The sequence below is a fragment of the Taudactylus pleione genome, unplaced genomic scaffold (assembly GCF_031769625.1).
Source record: "Taudactylus pleione unplaced genomic scaffold, aTauple2 ptg000061l, whole genome shotgun sequence".
In the NCBI taxonomy this organism is placed as follows: Eukaryota; Metazoa; Chordata; class Amphibia; order Anura; family Myobatrachidae; genus Taudactylus; species Taudactylus pleione.
The window spans coordinates 13,545,916-13,564,504 of record NW_028284463.1 but is presented as its reverse complement, the minus strand read 5'-3'; the positions used below and the strand labels follow the sequence as shown (position 1 = coordinate 13,564,504).

General features: G+C 45.6%; 1 protein-coding gene across 3 annotated transcripts in view; it reads left to right on the top strand.

The window, feature by feature from the left end:
- PKD1 (polycystin 1, transient receptor potential channel interacting) overlaps positions 1-11,190 on the top strand; it is a 151,613-nt gene extending 140,423 nt beyond the window's left edge. For 2 of the 3 annotated variants that reach the window (XM_088464770.1, XM_088464773.1), the window contains 9 exons: positions 132-271; positions 1,122-1,243; positions 1,683-1,821; positions 1,938-2,063; positions 2,209-2,383; positions 2,856-3,143; positions 4,961-5,095; positions 5,256-5,570; positions 5,755-11,190. In XM_088464770.1, the coding sequence (XP_088320896.1) occupies positions 132-271; positions 1,122-1,243; positions 1,683-1,821; positions 1,938-2,063; positions 2,209-2,383; positions 2,856-3,143; positions 4,961-5,095; positions 5,256-5,570; positions 5,755-6,399 (2,085 nt within the window). In that variant the 3' untranslated portion in view covers positions 6,400-11,190. The remainder of the gene's footprint in view (positions 1-131; positions 272-1,121; positions 1,244-1,682; positions 1,822-1,937; positions 2,064-2,208; positions 2,384-2,855; positions 3,144-4,960; positions 5,096-5,255; positions 5,571-5,754) is intronic. The other variant, XM_088464772.1, reaches the window with a different exon arrangement.
- Positions 11,191-18,589: the final 7,399 nt, after the last annotated feature.

Genomic DNA, 18,589 nt, shown 5'->3' with positions numbered 1-18,589 from the left:
GCTTTCTGTATGCATCATATATCAGACAACGTAAGTTCTGTGCGTTTGCAGCTGACACGGCTGTTTCAGTCTGGGCGCCTGTCTGCCATCTTGGTCTGACTCACGTGTGGTCTTTGCGTGTATTCCTACAGAACCTTGTGGTGTACATGCTCTTCTTTCTGGTAGTTCTGCTGACAAACTACGGTGACCCATCCGTGAACTCCAGTGCCTACCTGCTGCAGCACTCAGTCAGGCAAGAGCTGGGGGGACAGAGATTCCTGCATATCAGAAGGTACCGTCCAGACACCATTAATGTAGCGTGCCTGAGGGGTCTATTTACTAAGCAGTGTTAGGAGAAGTGAAAAGTGATAAGGTGCCAGCCAATGAGCTCCTAACTGCCATCTCACAGGCTGTGTTTGAAAAATTACAGTTGGGAGCTGATTGGCTGGTACCTTATCACTTTTCACTCTTCACTTTTCACTTCACCTAACACTGCTTAGTAAATAGACCCCTAAGGCTTTCTATTACAGACCTGTTCCTTGGATTGAATGAACACATCAATAGGGCATAACAAAATGAAGGACATTATGCAGTTGCTAGCGGCGGTTCCATAGGTGGGACTGCAGTGCCGTCCAAATAAGGGGAACCACACCAACTGCCACCCCAAACGCAGCCAAACATCACCAGCCGGGACTGACTGGCAGTTGGTGTGTCGTTCCCTTTTTGAATTTTGGACTGCGCTGCAGCTCCACCTATGGAGCTGCCAGTAGCCATTAAGAAAAATGTGCTTTACAGATAAAAAATAAAGTTTGTCATTTTGGATGTCTGTGCATCGTGTTTGCCTAGTGGGTGCAGCCATTTTGTGGGCTTATTCAATTTTAATATGAGGCCTATTAGAAGAACTGGTGATATTGCAGAGGATAACAAAATGGCCGCCTCTCCTATGCCTCGGTGACGTCACAGCTTGTTAGTGGATGGATAGGCTGCATTGTCCTTAATATTGGTTTAGCCCACAAAATGGCTGCCTCTTCTATGTGCAAGTAATGGGTCCACATTAATGATATTTGCAAAGTGGCAAAGAATTGGCATTCAATGTCCACAGCATGGATGACATATACAGTATCTATTATGTTTTATTACAGGTCTGAGGAATTTTGGGCCTGGACATCAGAAATATTGCTGCCATATTTAAATAACAACCAGCGCGGTAGCTACAGCAACTTGCTGGGGTCCGCTCGTTTACGCCAGGTTCGGGTAAAGAAAGGTGCGCGCAACTCATGTTTAATATGCCCCAGACAATGAATGCTTCATGTTGTATGCTGCTTAATATGTTGATTTAGCTTATTTACCCTTATTGGGGCTATTTTGACCTTTGTGCCACCACTGGGGTAGGTTTCATTTACAATTAAATAATGAAAAAAAAGAAATATAGGAATTGAATCCGATGGTTGTACATAGTCTTCCTGTCTTGTAATGATGGATTATTAATTCAGCCATTTTTATTTTTCGTTTCGATGTAATGTACAAAGTGAAAACTATTAGGAAGTAATTATTTTTTTTTTTTCATTACAAATTATATTTCTCTCTCAGAAGCTGTAAAAACCCTGTGGGTAGATCTGTACTGATATTTATTCTTTGACCCCCAAATATCTGTTTCTGCCTTGCTGAAAATGGCCGTGGTTCACCTGTGCCTTGTCTCTCAGCAGCGTGCAGCGTACCCATCCGGGGGACCTGTCCGGAGGAGTCTGTGGTATTTGACGACGCGGACTACGGAGTTGGTTGGATAAACAGTCCCATCGCTTCTTCCCAGGCTTGGTTGCATTCCCCACCTAATAGTACTAGGTAGGCAGCAATTTACGTACATAGTATTAACGCCTTCTGAGCATCTTATAGCAGCCCGCCCATGCGTTCTTGTCCTATCGCTATTCATCGAAGTCCTATCCATGGTTTGTTTGTAGGGCATGGTACTGGGGTTCTCTGTCCTTCTATGACAGCGCTGGGTACGTTCAGCAGCTGGGTGCCAGCTTGGAGGAGAATGAGGCCATCTTTAGAAACCTCCAACAAGACCACTGGATCGACACCCTGTAAGTCTTCTGCTGCTTCTCTGTTTTCATTGCCATTGTTACCAAATCCATATATTTAGATTTGACCAAGTATGTCCTAATAATCTGGTGAGCTAGTCAGTGGTTCTGTGTACCGGTAATCAGCCTGCCGTTGCCCTCCCTGCAGGACGAGGGCGCTGTTTGTAGAATTCTCTCTGTACAGCCCCGGTGTTGACCTTTACTCCTCGGTTACTCTACTCCTGGAATTCCCCCTGGCTGGTAGAACGCTCCCATCGGCTGAGATCAGGGCCTTTCCCTTGCTGCGTCTGAGCAGTGGCAACCAGCTCCTCCTCATTATGATGGTGAGTGTTGTATTTTGTGTGTAGACTCCCTGTGGGCTGGTCTATGTCACTAGTATTCTTGTGTGCCATGCAAAAAATAAAAGCGCCATCTTGTGGTGTCAAAATATATAGCAACTTTAAGGTAAGTAATGACACTGTTAGATAATTAGGGGTCTATTTACTAAGCAGTGTTAGGAGACAGAGTGAAAAGTGATAAGAAAGTGATAAGGTGCCAGCCAATCAGCGCCCAACTGTCATCTCACAGGCTGTGTTTGAAAAATGACAGTTGGGAGCTGATTGGCTGGCACCTTATCACTTTCTTATCACTTTTCACTCTGTCTCCTAACACTGCTTAGTAAATAGACCCCTTAATCTCATAGCTGTGGGGGGGGTGTAGGGGGGTAGGTATACAGAATGGTGTTGCTATGGGTTACAGCACCTCTTTCTATATATATATCTGATATGTTTACTATCTGTGTCCCCTTTTCTAAAGGTCTTTCTGATGATGTTTGTTGTGTATTTCGTGCTATCGGAGTGCCTGGCCATCAGGAAAGAGGGGCGACTGTACTTCACCCATTTCTGGAACTATGTCCAGTGGTTGCTGACGGTGCTGGCAGTCTGCACCGTGGTCGTGTACCTCAGCCGCGGCAGCCTTGCTGACCTCCTTTGGAACACCTACATGAATGACAAAGCCTCTTTCATCAACCTGCATCACGTGGCCTTATTGGGTAACACCTTCCACAGTCTCTCTGCATCCCTACTCTTCATCCTTACTGTGAAGGTGAGCAAGCTGAGATTATACATATATCCCTGCTCCGTCCTTGCACCTATTAACTTCTTTTTTGATCTACTTCTTCCCCTTAGCTTACAGTATATAAATGGCCCAAAAAGATTTCACCTGTCCGGGAACCACTGTTCCACAATCACTGGAACCAGTGATGGCCTGCTGCTCCAGTGCTGTGCCCAGGACGTGCTTGATTTGTGTCCTAGGCAACCAATCATTATAGGCTTACTATGCATTGCGTACACTAGGGGGCATTTCCACTCTATCCTCCATATTTCCCTCTGGACCGTCACAGGCAGGGCCTGCTCCAGGGGTCTGAGCACCCTGTGCCGGCCCGGTAGATAGCGACCGAATTTGGTGGTGTGGCCTCATGTGGCGTGGCCTCATTTCCATAGGCCATGCCCCCTGCGTGACATTATTTGGAGGTGTGCCCGCATGGCACGCCTCCAAATAACGTCAGGCTGGGGGTAAAGCCCAGCCCGCTGGGCTTCCCACAGCCCTCTGCCATCAGTGAATGCGCACGGCATCCATTCACACTCGGGGGTCCGGCACTGCTGCACAGCTGCGGCGGTGGGGGTCCCCAACCTCCCGATTTGACTTCCCGCAGGCCACTTCGGCCCACGGGTGGAACAGCAGGACAGTACTGTCCCGCTGCTGAAATCGGGATGTTGGGGAGGGGTGCTCCCTCTATGGGTGGCGCCCCTGTGCGACCGCACTGGTCGAACACCCCTAGAGCCGGCCCTGGGCACAGGGGAGGAGTCAGGGCATTACTATGCATGCTTAGTAATGAGATTAATCATTACTATGCAGCATGTTATGCTCCTCCCTCCTTTTGCTGAATTATCTCATCACCTCAGGGGGGCAGAGCAAAACTAGTTAAAAAAAAAAAAAAAGATCTAAAGAAGTGCGCAAAAAAATTACATATAAAATTATACAACACAAAATAAATACCTCCCCATCCCCTGGGTTTCTTCCAACAACTGTCTATGCTTTATAGAAAAGGCTATGAATAATATGGGGGAGATGTATCAAACAAAGCTTGGAGAGAGAGAAAGTACAAACCAATCAGCTCCTAACTGTCAGTTTACAGGCTGTGTTTCAAAAATGACAATTAGATGCTGATTGGTTGGTACTTAATCTTTATCCACTTTATCTCTCTCTAAGGTTTGATACATGTTCTCCCTATTTCTGAACAATATAATTTTGTACAGCTTTTATGTCACTAACATCAGAAGGAGATTTATTGTTTTTAAACTAACTTGTCAATGCAGAGGTTCCCAAACTGGGTGCCGTGGTCCTGGACCAGATCAAATTATTTATGGTCAGTATGAGAGGTAAAACCAGAGCTGGTGGTCGCCAATCATAAAACGTGGAGAAACAGGAGCGCAAACCCGTCCACCACCACATAACTGGTGCCAAGTGTAACAGGTTCGCACAATTTCCTTCAAATGAATAATGTTTGCTGATTTTCTCAATAAGAAACCTTTGGCCTAGGTGTGCCGTGGAAAAAATGCTGGTACTCTAGGGCGCCGTGATTCGAGAAAGTATGGGAACCACCCAGTTAATATAAATTTCTTTAGTAAAGTAATGTGAAGTTGACTTTCAAATATCTGTAATACTTGAAATCCTTTTCCCGTAGTCCTATGGGGGAACACTGGGGTATAGAGTCCGGTGACGGCAACTCGGGCACTTTTAAAATGATACCAAAAACATTCAGGGATCACCATGGTGCCGCTTTCGCCAATTCCGTCCAATGAAGTGTTTAGCGATGTAGAGAGAACGCCTTCCCTGTTAACCCATTCTGTTTCCTCCAGGCAGCGCAACAGCTGCGCTTCATCCGAGAGTGGTCCGTGTTTGGGAAGACGCTGAGCGTGTGTGCATCGGAACTGTGCGCTGCGTCCGGAGCAGTGCTGGGTCTTCTGGTGGTGTATGCTCAGCTGGGCTTTTTGGTAAGTAATGAACTTTAAAGAAAAAGTTGAATAAATCTACTTGCACCATCTGGAAGTGGAGGGTGGGAGAATTGTAGATAGTTTGGTCGTCTTCATATAATGATACAACCTCGTTGAACCCGGTATGTCCTTGTCATATTTTTGTTTCCCCCCCCTCCAGCTTTTTTCCTCATCCTGGGAGAGATATCACAGTTTCGGCTCCAGCATCCTATCTATGTTCTTTGTGTCTCGTGGCGCCATTAGTCTGAAAGCCCCTTCCCAATATTCGTCTGACGTCCACCACCTCTACTTTATGAGCTACGTGGTCCTGGAAGTGTGGATACTGATGAGGTTCTTTGCAGCCATGTTGATAAAGAGTTACCATCAGGTGCGGCTGGATATGTTCCGACCGGCATTTGAGCCCCAAGATTATGAGATGGTTGAGCTCTTTCTCAGGAGGCTACGGATATGGATAGGAGTCAGCAAAGTGAAAGAGGTAATCGCAGCAAGGGAGGTAGTCTGAAATTTCTAGAGCTGTGTGAATATCAACATCTAGGTATAAAATACCTATTGGTATATGTGTTGTACAATGATCAGTGTGATATAGAACAACGAACAGAGGGAGGCAAATCTAATTATTGGTTTCTATCATTCACCCTATCTTATTTTTCTATTCCTAGTTCCGACACAAGGTGCGATTTGAAGGTATGGAGCCGCTTCCGTCACGTTCCTCTAGTGACTCCAAGTCACTGCGGAGCTCCACCCCTAGTGCAGCTTCTGACACCTCTTCCTCTTCGTCCTTCTCCACCATCTCCAGCCAGTTGGACACTTTAAGCGCTGGGAGCAACAGGGAGAGAGCAGAGGTGGAAGCCAACATCCAGAGATTGCTACCAGTTCTGGAAACGTTGCTGTCGCAGTTTGACATAGTCAACCATGCCACGGAAGAGGTCTATCAAATGGAACGCAGTCTAGAAGATGTACAAACAAGGGTAGCCAAGAGCAGGAGGCAGCATGGGACTACTGCTAGTACGAGACCCCTATCCCAAGTGACTCATGGGCTACACCAGAGCTCCACCACAGTGCATGGTAGACGATCTAAATCTGGGGCTCAGCACCGGGTAACCAAGAGCTCTTTGCACGCTCCGCGGCCTTCCACGGTTTCTCAGGTATTAGTTGAGAGCACTTCGGCAAGCAAGGTCATTACTGTGGACAAGGTGGTGGCAGAAGAGCCAGCCCTCATCCCTATGCAACTAACATACTCTGCACAGAGCAAACGGAGAAAGTCAATGCGGGCCCACAACAGAGTTCATCCCAGCGTTAGTTAGCAATCAGTGTCAATGTGGGTTCACACTTTACTGTCTTCACAATTTGGAGACCGCTTATGGAGACTTTTTTTGCACCTCTCAAGAAGTATAAAGATAATTTCCGAATAGAACTCCAGGTATTGTTTCTGTCGTCCATCTGGAATTCTCTTGAGATCCATTGCGGACTCCTGAATGGCTCTCTTGGCGCATTCGCCCCGGATGATGGTCGTTTGTGCCATAAAAACGATTCATTTTTGTCAGTGTTTCCAAGCTACGCCATCGAGCATAGTTCACTCTGGACTCAGCTTTGGTTATAAAGCTCTGGAGCCCTGGCGGCTCCTTAGGTTTTGGCTACGTCACTCAGTAGGTACTAGTGGTACGAAAGCTTTACACTTGTAAGCCCTGGTGGCTTATATTGACTCTGTGTCCTGGAGCCCTGGTGGCTCTAGATTTGTCACTGTTTAATGAGCCCTGGTGGCTCACACTTTGATTAATAGACAGCTGGCTGTCTCGGAAACCTGTCCTATTGACGATCACTACAGAGATCGGAGCTGGGAAACACTGAGCTACAAGGAGCTGCTTATGGTGTTTGAAAGGACACCAGTGAAGTTATAGGCAAGGCCGAATAAGTATTTTGGTGTCCAGTCATCTCCAGGAGATGCTCCTTGCAGCGTATCGATGGTGCTTTCTAAAAAAAAAAAAGGACCAGTGTGTTTTGAAAGGATGTGCTGGTCAGTCCTGCGGTATTACAACAGTCCTCACTGGGCTCTAGCTAATTCAGGGTGCTGCAAGAGCTTCAAATTCCCTTTAGCACCGTGGAGATGTTATACACCTGTGTGTGTTGCTAGGAACAAAGGGAAGAGAAATCTACTTGGCTGGGATTAACCATGACCTTGGAACGTGAGGCAAGAAATGCCCTTCACTATGCACTTAGAGAACTAAAACCTATTGAGGTCAAAGCATATTTGTAGATGAACTTGTAATGTGTGGGTAGATTGTCAGATGGCTGCTTTGTACGATGGTTTGCTTTAACACTACATCTGAGTTTACATGACATACCTTCAACCTCTTAAGTACGAAGCCCAGACTATCTATCTCTTAGGCAATCTGCACTGAAGAACTATTGTGCCTTTTGCAGAAATAGTTTAGTCCTTGAAAAGTGTAGAAAACCTCCACAGTGGAATATACTTGTTAGTATGAATGGATGGAATACTTGCAGGAGTATAGGAAAAACACAGCTTGATGGTGAGTGTTACTAAAGGGAACTTCCAGCTGTCTGAGAGTATTATATAAGGTAGGAATGCTCCTCATTACCTAAAATGGTCGCTGTAGTCCACACATCGGGGGCAGCCATGTTGTGGCCTGAAGCTGTATTAATGATAATGCAGCCTGTGGACTCGCTAAGAACAAGTAAACCTCACTTAGCAGTAAGACAAGCCGTATCGCGTATATCTAATAAGTTGATAGTCTCTTTTTCATGACTATTACTTTAGGCCACAAAATGGATGCCTCTACTGTCTGAAAGTGTTAGGTTTAATGGCTGTACCACTAGAGGATGAGTAGACCGACTTTTGGGCTACGGTTAGTCTGTGCTGTGCCTTTTTCAGGGTGTAATCTTCATTCGATGGCAAGAGAAGCTAATATGGAGGTTATGTTAATTGCAATGCCTTATAGTATCTTTCTAGGGATCTTGGATAGTTTTCCCAGAGACCCTCTATTTCTGAATGTATATATTTTACCACACATATACATGTTAGTTTTTATTTTTGGTTTCAGCAGTTTGCATGGAGCGCCACGCACTTTAATAAATACTTTTCCACTTATAACTTGGCCAAAAAACTTACAATAGGAGCAAGTATAGCATTTTTTCTGAGGTAATTTTTTATTAGCAGATACCTCCCCACTTCCGAAAACATCACTCACTGGGTTTGGCTCACAGCTGAGTGAAGTAAGTCGGCCATTTTCCTAACCGATTTTACGCATTAGCGCGTTCATCGATGGAGTCACCCATGAACAAAAAAAAAAAAAAAACACCTATATATTAGTTGAACCCGGAGACTAGAAAACAGTTGTATGCAGTCGATAATGCAATAAAGCACTTAGAATATGCTGTAAAACCTGAACTTGGCACAAACGGTTTGAATTGGGCTGTAAGGCCTGGTAGAAAGAAGGATGGTTGTACTTTATCAGCGATAAGTCCCTTTCTTATTCTATATTTGCAGGGAATGCATAACACAGGGCTCATTGCAGTTCAGTCCTTTTACAGCTGGGGGGCGAATAACTAATTGACAACTTTTTACCTCATCAACACTACCGAATTGCTTTCATTGTTGTCTAGTTTTAAAAGCGTAAAGCCAACTGACAATTAAAGGATAAATTACATTTTGGATGGGGATAACATTGTGTAACTGCCCTGTCTCTAAATTAAGCTGCCTCGGAGTGTAAGGTACATTTAGGGTCCTTCTGTCATCCACTTGACTGGATGAAGTGTCAGTTTTAGGGTAAATTCTCACCGCGCTGGTAAATGGTTTTTAATTTTTACACAACTTGGCTAAAATTTCAGTCATTGCAAACCTGTGGGACTCAATCACAGGTAACCTACCCCCCCCTCCCCTCTAAAAAAAAAAATATGTATATTTTTGTAATATTTGCTATATTTTCATAGCGTTGTAATCAATGATGCAATCGTGCAGATAAAGGTACAGAGCATTATTATCATTAGAGGTATTTAAATTATGTATTGTGTGCTCTTGTATGTATTTATATGTATTTTATCTGAATAGGGAATCTGCATATTGGCTTAAAGTGTGTAGCCTGTAAAAGTGTTGCATTAGATTAGAAGAACAGGCTCCTCCGGTCTCAAGGTCACTTATCTACAGGCTTTTATTGAAATGGCCACCTCCGTGCAGAATGGAGGCAGCCATTTTGTGGTTCGATCATTATCCATAGGAACTGGTGACATAAGGCTTCAGTGATGCCGCTATTTCCTAGTAAAATGGCTGAATGTTGGTTCAGCTCCCAGTATGGCTGTCAACACTATGTTGCCCCAGTTTCCTTTTATTATATATCTTTTCGAAAGGGCGTTAAAGGAAATGTAAAGCTAACATCGTGGAGTCTTTGTTAATGATAATGGGGGAGAGTTATCAAACCTAGGAGAGTGGAGTAATTGCCCATAGCAACCAATCAGCTTTTGTCATTTTATAGACTGTGCTAGATAAATAAAAGCTATAAGCTGATTGGTTGCTAGGTTTGCTTTCATCTTCCCTGATATATTTTATGAAAACATATCAGGAACTAAAAGTTTCTTATGAAGGCATGATCTACATCTGTATCTGTGAATGATATAGGGGGAGATTTAGCAAGTCTAGGAGAGAGAAGCTGATTGGTTGGTACTTATCTCTCTCCGTTTTGGGGTCTATTCACTAAGCCTTGGAGAGAGCTTAAGTACCATCTAATTAGCTCCTATTTGTCATTTTACAGGCTGTGTTTGAAAAAAAAATAACAGTATCTCTCCAAGATTTGATAAATCTCCCCCATAGTCTCCTATATTGGATTAGTTCTTAATATGAGACCAAATTTCCCCACAAAGAAAACTATTTTTTTTTAAAAAACACAAGTTGCGGGACTTGTTCTCGTTGCACAATCACTTAATGCCACCTTCTGAGAACATTATTCCCAATACAATCTGAGAGCTGGCCAGTGCTACAGTATGTCCAAGTATTAGAGAGTCTGTTCTCTCATTGAGGATATGGCAGCAGGGCACCCCTCCACCCAATTTACTATAGATACAGGGCAGGATATATTGTCAAACTGACGCTCTAGAATAGGGGGTGGGGAACCTTATTTCTGTTGAGGATGCTCCGGGGAGCTGTAAGGGCAGTGGTGTGACCGTCTGAAGCGTCCTAAGGATGCTCCAGACAACACTGCTGCATAGATTCTGGCTGCAGGGTGCCATTCTAGGCACCCTGCTAGCCAGAAAAAAGCTCAGAGGGCCAGATCAAATGATTTCCGAGGGTCTTATACGGCCCCCGGGCCTGAGGTTCCCCATCCCTGCTCTAGAAAAAGGAAAGATAATACATTCACCTACTATATAATAAAATGGAACTCAACTCTCTCCCCCACCCAGAAAAAATAAAAAAATTTTTATTTAACATTAAACTTTTCTGTCAACCCAGCAATTTAGCGTCAGATTAGACAATTGTGATGTGGTGTAATAAGTAACCTTTCATCACATCTTCACAGAGTACAGATGACCAAATGCTTTTCTCCTGACCTGGGAAATGTAGGACACTTCTAAATACAGTAACGTCAGTGTTAGGAATCCTACAGATGGGATTAGGCAGCCATTCTCATGTGCTAAATATCCAGAGATAAGTGGATTTTTGCACCATATAACACAATAAAAATTAGATTTTCTTAGAGGATTTCTGCAAGAGATATGAGGAATCTGCAACTTTCCTAATGCAAACAAAATATATAAACATTTCTCAGCTGCTTATTTAATATATAGATGTTTTTTTTTTTTCTTGATGTTCCTCAGTTACTGTCTGTTTCCTTCCGTTCAGATCATTTGCACCAGTTGAGCAGTAATAATACATTTACATGATGTGGCTCCTGTAACTGGAGGGGTGGCTGGCCCAAATATATTCGCTATTAACTAAAGTAGTTTCTGTACGGGAATTAAACATTTGTGCAACTTTATTTCTCAGTTAAGCCAAGAAGGTTCGGTATATATATCGACAATAGGTGTGTTTTTTGCCTGTGTTTTTTATTCATCTATAGCAGGCCTGGCCAACCTGTGGCTCTCCAGCTGTTGTGAAACTACAAGTCCCAGCATGCCATGCCACAGTTTTAACATTCCCTAATAGCAAAACCGTTGCAGGGCATGCTGGGACTTGTAGTTTCACAACAGCTGAAGAACCACAAGTTGGCCAGGCCTGATCTATAGTTTGAATACAGAACCTGCTACAGCCATTCACCTGCTGCAGAGATGATGAACAGAACGGTTATGATCCCAATATACATTGTAGACCTGTGTTTCCAGTTTGTATTACACACAAATAAAAAATTGGGTTCAATTAAAACAAATATCAACATTGGGCAAAATATAGTTATTGTGTGCAAAGGGTCTGATTAAAATTTAGGCGAAATATCCCATTTTAATTGTAAATTAGAGTGTCAAAATAAAGCTGCCCAGTATTTGTTTGCTACATGCAAAAGCAGCCGGTATGCTCCCTTCATGCAGTACAAATACAACAGGGTTTGCTCCAGGAACAAATTGCTCCCTATCGGATATCCGGAATTAGATTGAACGTCTCTTTTTTTGTTTCCAGATTTGAATTGATGATCCAAGTTTATAAAATGTGATTTTTAGAAATACTGCAAAATGCTACACACCCCCAGCAATGTAACATTTATACAGCAGATTGATAAATATAAACACTACAGCTTAATGTTTGTCCCTGTAAGCAGGCCCTCTAAAATGTATTACAATGGAATGTTATTCAAGTTTACAGATATAAATCAGCAGTTAGACTGTGTGACAGACAAAAGCCTCTAAGTTGGTGGCTGCTATACCACTCACCCACTCTATTGCCAGCAATAGGTCACTTCGCTCTGTGCAGGAGCCGAGACTGTATGCTTAGCTGCAATTTGTACGGCCAGTTATATGTAATACATTATTTATTGCCTGAGGTACAAGACCTCTACACTCTCTCATTTTTTCATGCAGAGAATTTGTAACTAAAGCGTGCCGTGGTCTGCATGCAGTGCCGGGAGCCATTTTGTGTATCCCGAAGCCATATACAACGAAACTGCAGCCTAGCCATTCACTCGGGTATAGTGACCTCACTACCTCCTAGTAAGTGGATAGGCTCAATACTGGCTCCTCGCTGTATGTAGGTATCGGCACGGAGAGGTCTGATCGGACAGGCGCCATTCATCATTATTGCCTTATGTTTGTAAAACGCTCAAGAAAGCAACTTGTAAGACAAAGTCACAAAATAAAAATGACTGCGTAATTTAATTGTTGTGTGGTTTTCTCTGCTTCAGAATTGTACAATGATGTAAGATCACATGTAGGATTCCTCTACCATCCCATCTGGGGGACACTGCTAGAGACTGGGTTTAGAGGGGATCGCAAGGAGCATTTTTAATACCTACATGGAAATCTCCGAAGTCTAATGGGGGAGCACCAGATGCTGGGACATGGATCTTTAATGGGAGTATAGAAGACTCCTTTCCTCTTATATGGCCTGGGGGATGTCCAAGAATTGTCCTATTGGGTGGGGGGCGTTCTTAGTCATAACACATTAGATTTGCAAAAGTATGAACCAAGTAGATGCACAACACAACTGCTCTGCCCATCGGGGCACTGACCGATCTGGTAGAATCTGCCTTCACACTATAAGGGATGGGTTTTCCCGACCCAATATTGACCTGGCGAGTCACAGATATAACCCATCTGCCTATAGTTTGTTTTGACGCAGGTCGACCTCTTTTGTAGACATTGGGGATGAACAAAACATTTCCTAAATGTCCTATTATCCAAGGAGTGAAGAGATCCCTCTATCTCCATCAATGGATTTTCACATAACGGGGAATCAGAATTTATTGACACAAGTACAACGTAGAAGCCACCTTAGGTTGGAAAATTAGAGTTATGGTAGACTTACCGTACCTTGATAACTACTTTTCTTTGAGGTCCACAGGGCTACCATGGGGAATAATGTGGTTGAGAAATCCTGGCACCAAACAGTTAAAGCTTTCAGCTCCCAGGATGCCTCGGGTCCTCCTCCATATATGCCCCAGCCACAGGACTTCAGTTTTGTAAACAAGCCTCAAGGCAGAAGAAGGAAAGAGGAAAAGGAAGAACAATCGTACACCAGAAACACTCTACCCCAAGATGAGGGAATCCGTGAGCGAAAGAAAAGAAAATTTACCATGTGTGTCAGGGAGGGTGCCCTGTGGACACTATGGACCTCTGTAGAAAAGGCGATATCAAGGTAAGTCTACCATAGCTCTAATTTTCTTCTTCAGGGTCCATAGGGATCCACAGCGTCTGCAGTGCCGGAAGCAAGGACTGCCGCGCGTGATTCCTCGTAAGCAAAGAATCGCCTTACCTGACATCTCCGTACATCCGGGTCCCAGCATCGCTGCTAGCACGCTCAGCCGAGACCCACGGAATCAACAGCCCTATTACTGGTGTTGCGGCCCGGCTGAGGTAGATGGAGTCGCAGTATATGCGTCTTAATTCAGATGCCTAGTACTGCCAACCCAAAAACATAAAAGCTTAGGACTGCCTAAGCTATCACGTTACAAAAGATGCATCTTAAACCTATACCGCACCAAATGAACAACTGAAGGCCTGTGGCTGAGGGTGGGGTATATATGGAGGAGGACCCGGGCATCCTGCGAGCTGAAAGCTTTAACTGTTTGGTGCCTGGATCTCTCCAACCATAATATCCCCATGGTATCCCTATAGACCCTGAAGAAGAAAGATGATTTTATCCAGTGAGCTGCTCTATCCTTGTGAAAAATCAGGGTGATTTGGAAAACAGACGGGGGGTGTCAGAAGTTGATGCAATTGGCAGTAATGGCTTCTAACTGCATCTTTGTTAATGCCAATTGGCACCCTGTTGAGATGCCTACTAGCAGATGCAGGATTCCATCGATGTGCGTACAAGGACGTACTATCAGTGGTCCACTAGGGATTGCACCTGGCCTCCAGTGTCAGTGGTACTGCATTTCTCTTTCATCCACTAGGGGACACTGGAGGTGCTTACGCTGGGGTATAGAGGCGTGGATAGCTGGAGCTGGCACTTTAAATAATTTAGAAGTGTGAAGCTCCTCCCCCTCTATGCCCCATCAGCCCTCAGTTTAGAAAATGTGCCTCATGGAGCTGGTCACAATCTGCTGTGATCCAGCAGCACATATATGTTTATTATTTTCTTTTATTTAGGTTTATTTATTTGGTACACCTTTTACACTATATTAGGTACCCTTCGCCACCTCTCTAAAGGTGGGGTCTGGGTACCTGGCGCCCTGTTCTTAGTAGAACAGGAAGGAGTGCACAGCGCTTATTACAAAAGCACTGACAGCTCCTTATCGCCACAGCACAACTCTAACAAGAAGAAGAGTGTGCTGCATGCTGTGAAAGCCGCCAGGGAGCGCAGTGAGTATTGCTGCGCATTCCCTGCTCCGACCTGCCCCCCCCCCCGGCGCACATCACCTGCCGCCCACCCGTCGCCCAGTGTATACATAGCGCTGCTGCGCTACTTCAGGCGGGGGCATACAAGACAGCTGGATAAGCTGTAATCAGTCCCTGCTCGCCGCTAAGGGCTGCAGAGGGACAGAGTGGGAGTGCATTGCGGGGCTGAATGCGGTCACTCCAGTCTCCGTTGAGTCTGTCCTGCACACTGTGCTCCTCCGTTAGATGGGGCAGCCATTTTAGACTGCAACTTGATAAGGACGGGGGGCGGAGCTACACAGCGCGGTCTCTCACACTGCTCAGGCACAGAGCTGTTACAAACTGCGTGCCTGCCATATTTTGCAATACTTAATGCCTGCATTCTCTCCCTCCTGAAGGCAGAGTGCAGCTGCAAGGCTAACTCCTGCACATCCATAATCCTACTACATCCCTGGAACAGAGGGCTGTGAGAAAGTACAGTCTAATCTGTGGGAGGGGAGTGGGGTGTATCTCCACCTCTGTGTCCCAGACCAGCCTTATGTTTTCAGTGTGTCCTTCTGAGTGACTGTGTGTATCAATGTCAAGCAGAACAAAGGCTTCTCAGAAGCTGTTTGTGTGTTCTAAGTGTAACACTCATTCTGCTGGGTCCACGTGTGGACGCTTGTATAACAATGGAACCATCTATGGCTGTTACTAACTCACCTCCATGGCCGCTGACACGGTAGGAGTTATGACGGACTTAACGTCACAGTTAGCTGAGGCACGCAGGTCTCAATATTGGTTATCAGTACTCTACTATTTCCTCCCTGGGTGGCTGGGTTAACCAGGTCTCTAGACACCATGGTACAGGTTATGGGTACAGCAGTGTCTGTGTCCTCCAATTCACACCATTAACGGGAGTTAGAGTCAGCCTCTCCCGGGGTGGAATCTCTAATTTTGGCATATCCTCAATTTACCTAAGGATATAATTCCTGCGTCCCAGAGTATGAATTAGTTCATGTACACGGCTGTTTTTCCGTTGTCACAGCAGCTTTCTTCGACCTGGAAACAGCCGAATAAGCGGTTCAAAATTCCACGTCGGTTTCCGGCTAACTATTATTTTCCATCGCCCATGTTGGAAAAGTGGGAAACGTCTCTTCATGTAGATGCGTCAATCTCCCGTCTCTAAGAAAACAGCACTTCTAGTACCAGGAGCTGCTGTACTAAAAGACCCTTCGGACTGTAAGTGGGACAACACTAAGACTACTAGCACACATACGTGAGTCTGCAGTTTACCTGGGAGAAGCCTCTAGGGACAGCCCGCAGAGCCCTCTGGTTGCGCGCTTGACAAGCAGATGCAGAATCCAAGCGTGCGGTGGAGTGTTCACCATTCATTGGTGACTTGCTTTTTGGCCCGGAAATTGGACACGGGGGGGGGGGGGGGGGGTTAAGTTTTCTTTCCTCCAGTCTGCTGCTCCAGCTCCCAGAAGATCTTTCACTGGACCTTCATTTCATTTCTTTCGTGCGCCACATTCCTTTTGTGGTAGAGCCAGAGGTGCTCCCACGCAAGCAAGAAGCGGCAGAGGTAGAGGTCGACCACACACTGTTGCTTGTTGACAGGAGCCTAAACCAGCTGAGAAACAGGTGGCATGACTGTCTTCCGTCCCACCTGGGGTCCCCTGCGGTGGGAGCCCGCTTTCAGAAATTTCAACAAGTTCGGAACCAGACCTCTAATTTCCCTGGAGTACCAAATAGACTTCGAGGTCCCCCCTCCACCTCGGTTCTTCACTATGAGTCTGCCAGTACCTGCAGACAAGAGGGTTCTACGGGAGGCAATCCAGTCTCTAATAGTATCATCTGTGTTAGGTCCGGAGCATCAACGAGGTATGGGATTTTACTCAAACCTGTCTGTAGTGCCCAAACCGGATGGTTCGGTCAGGCACATCTTAAACCCAAGTCCTTGATTCTGTATCTGAAGATGTCTTGTTTCAAAAATAGAGATTCTGCAGTTAGTCATAGCGAGCTTGGAACCAGGGGAGTTCCTACTATCCTGGATATCAAGGATGCCTATCTCCATGTTCCCATTTGGGAACCACGCCAGGCCTTTCTGCGCTTCGTCATATTGAAAGATCATTGTCAGTTTCGGGCATTGCCGTTCGGGTTATCCTCTGCTCCCTGCATCTTCACCAGACTCATGTCAGTCATGATCGCTCTCCTACGGTCATCAGGAGTGAACATAACCCCTTATTTGGACGACCTGTTACTCAAGGCTCCATCGGTATCTCTTCTATCACATCATGCCTTACTGACATATCACACTCTAATCCAACACGGTTGGATAATCAACTTCAAGAAGCCGAATCTCAATACGTTCCAGAAACTTCTGTTTCTGGGCACGATATTGGATATGGAATCACAGAGGATTTTTCTTCTAACAGACAAGACCAGGGATATCCGGTTGTTAGTTCAGCTGGTCCTCAGACCAAAGAAGGTGTCAATGCTTCTTTGTCTGCATCTCTTGGGGATGATGGTAGCTGCTTTCGAGGCACTACAGTTTGGCCGGTTCCACTCCAGCGTGTTTCAGCTGGACCTGCTAGCACAGGGGTCAGGGTCCCATCTGCTTCTACATCAACAGATCCGTCTGAGCCCGGTTACCAGAGTGGCCCTTCTTTGGTGGACACTGTCTGTTAGCGGGCAGAAGATTCGGAGTGTGGGACTGGATCATCGTAACAACGGATGCCAGCCTTCGAGGATGGGGAGCAGTAGTCCTCGATTACCACTTTCAGGGTCGATGGTCCCTTCTAGAACATAGGTGGCCCATAAATGTGTTGGACCTCAGAGTGATTTACAATGCTCTGATAAAGGCAACAGAGTTTCTAAAGGCTCGTCCGGTAAGAGTTCAGTCCGACAACACAACGGCCTTCGCTTACATCAATTGCCAAGGAGGGACTCTGAGTCGCATGGCTATGCGAGAAGTAACTGGGATCCTCTGGTGGGCCGAGAACCAGTAATCCTGTTGCCTTTATTCATCCCGGGTGTGGACAACTGGGAAGCAGATTACCTAAATCGACAGGATATCCATCCAGGGGAATGGAAGCTTCATCCAGATGTGTTCAACACGCTGATACGTCGATGGGGATGTCCTCAGATGTACCTCATGGCGTCACGATTGAATAGTCAGCTCCCAGTATACGTGTCAAGAACTCGAGATCCGCAGGCGGAAGCAGTAGACGTTCTGACAAGTCCGTGGGTCTATGACCGTTTACCTTTTTCCTCCGATTCCGTTTCTTCTAAAAAGTATCAAACAAGAGTCAGCCTCTGTAATTCTCGTGGCTCTGAACTGGCCTCGGAGAAGTTGGTTCTCGGACCTTCGGTTCCTATTGTGAGATGATTTGTGGCCCCCTTCCCTGCACCTGGCGCTTGTACAGCAGGGCCCTTTCATACACCCCAACTTAGCGCAGCTGCGTTTAACGGGGTGGCTCTTGGAACCGATCTCCTAAAACGCAAAGGAATCTCAGACACTGTTATTCCCTTCATGCTACGCACCAGGAAGCCAATTAGGCTGTGAATTATCATCGCATCTGGCGTGCTTATATCTCATGGTGTTCCAGTCGGGGTCTTCCGTCTAGGACTTTTCGTTTGTCCCGGTTTCTGTTTTTCCTTCAGACTGGTCTGGATTCTGGCCTTCGTCTGGGAACCTTAAAGGTGCCGGTTTTCTGCCCTTTCCATTTTCTTTCAAAGGAATTTGCCTTCATTCCTGAGGTGCAGACGTTTCTTCAAGGGGTCTTGCGCGTGCAACCTCCTTTTGTACATCCAATAGCTCCCTGGGACCTAAACTTAGTGCTTCTGTTTCTTCAGTCGCCCATGTTTGAACCTTTTGGAGGAGGTTGATATTTAGTACCTGTCTGGGAAGACGGTCCTCTTCCTGGCTCTCGCTTCGGCTCGTAGAGTTTCGGAATTGGGTGCTCTGTCCTATAAGCCACCTTACCTTGTGTTTCATGCTGACAGGGCGGACCTCCGTACGGTAGCCGCCTTCCTTCACAA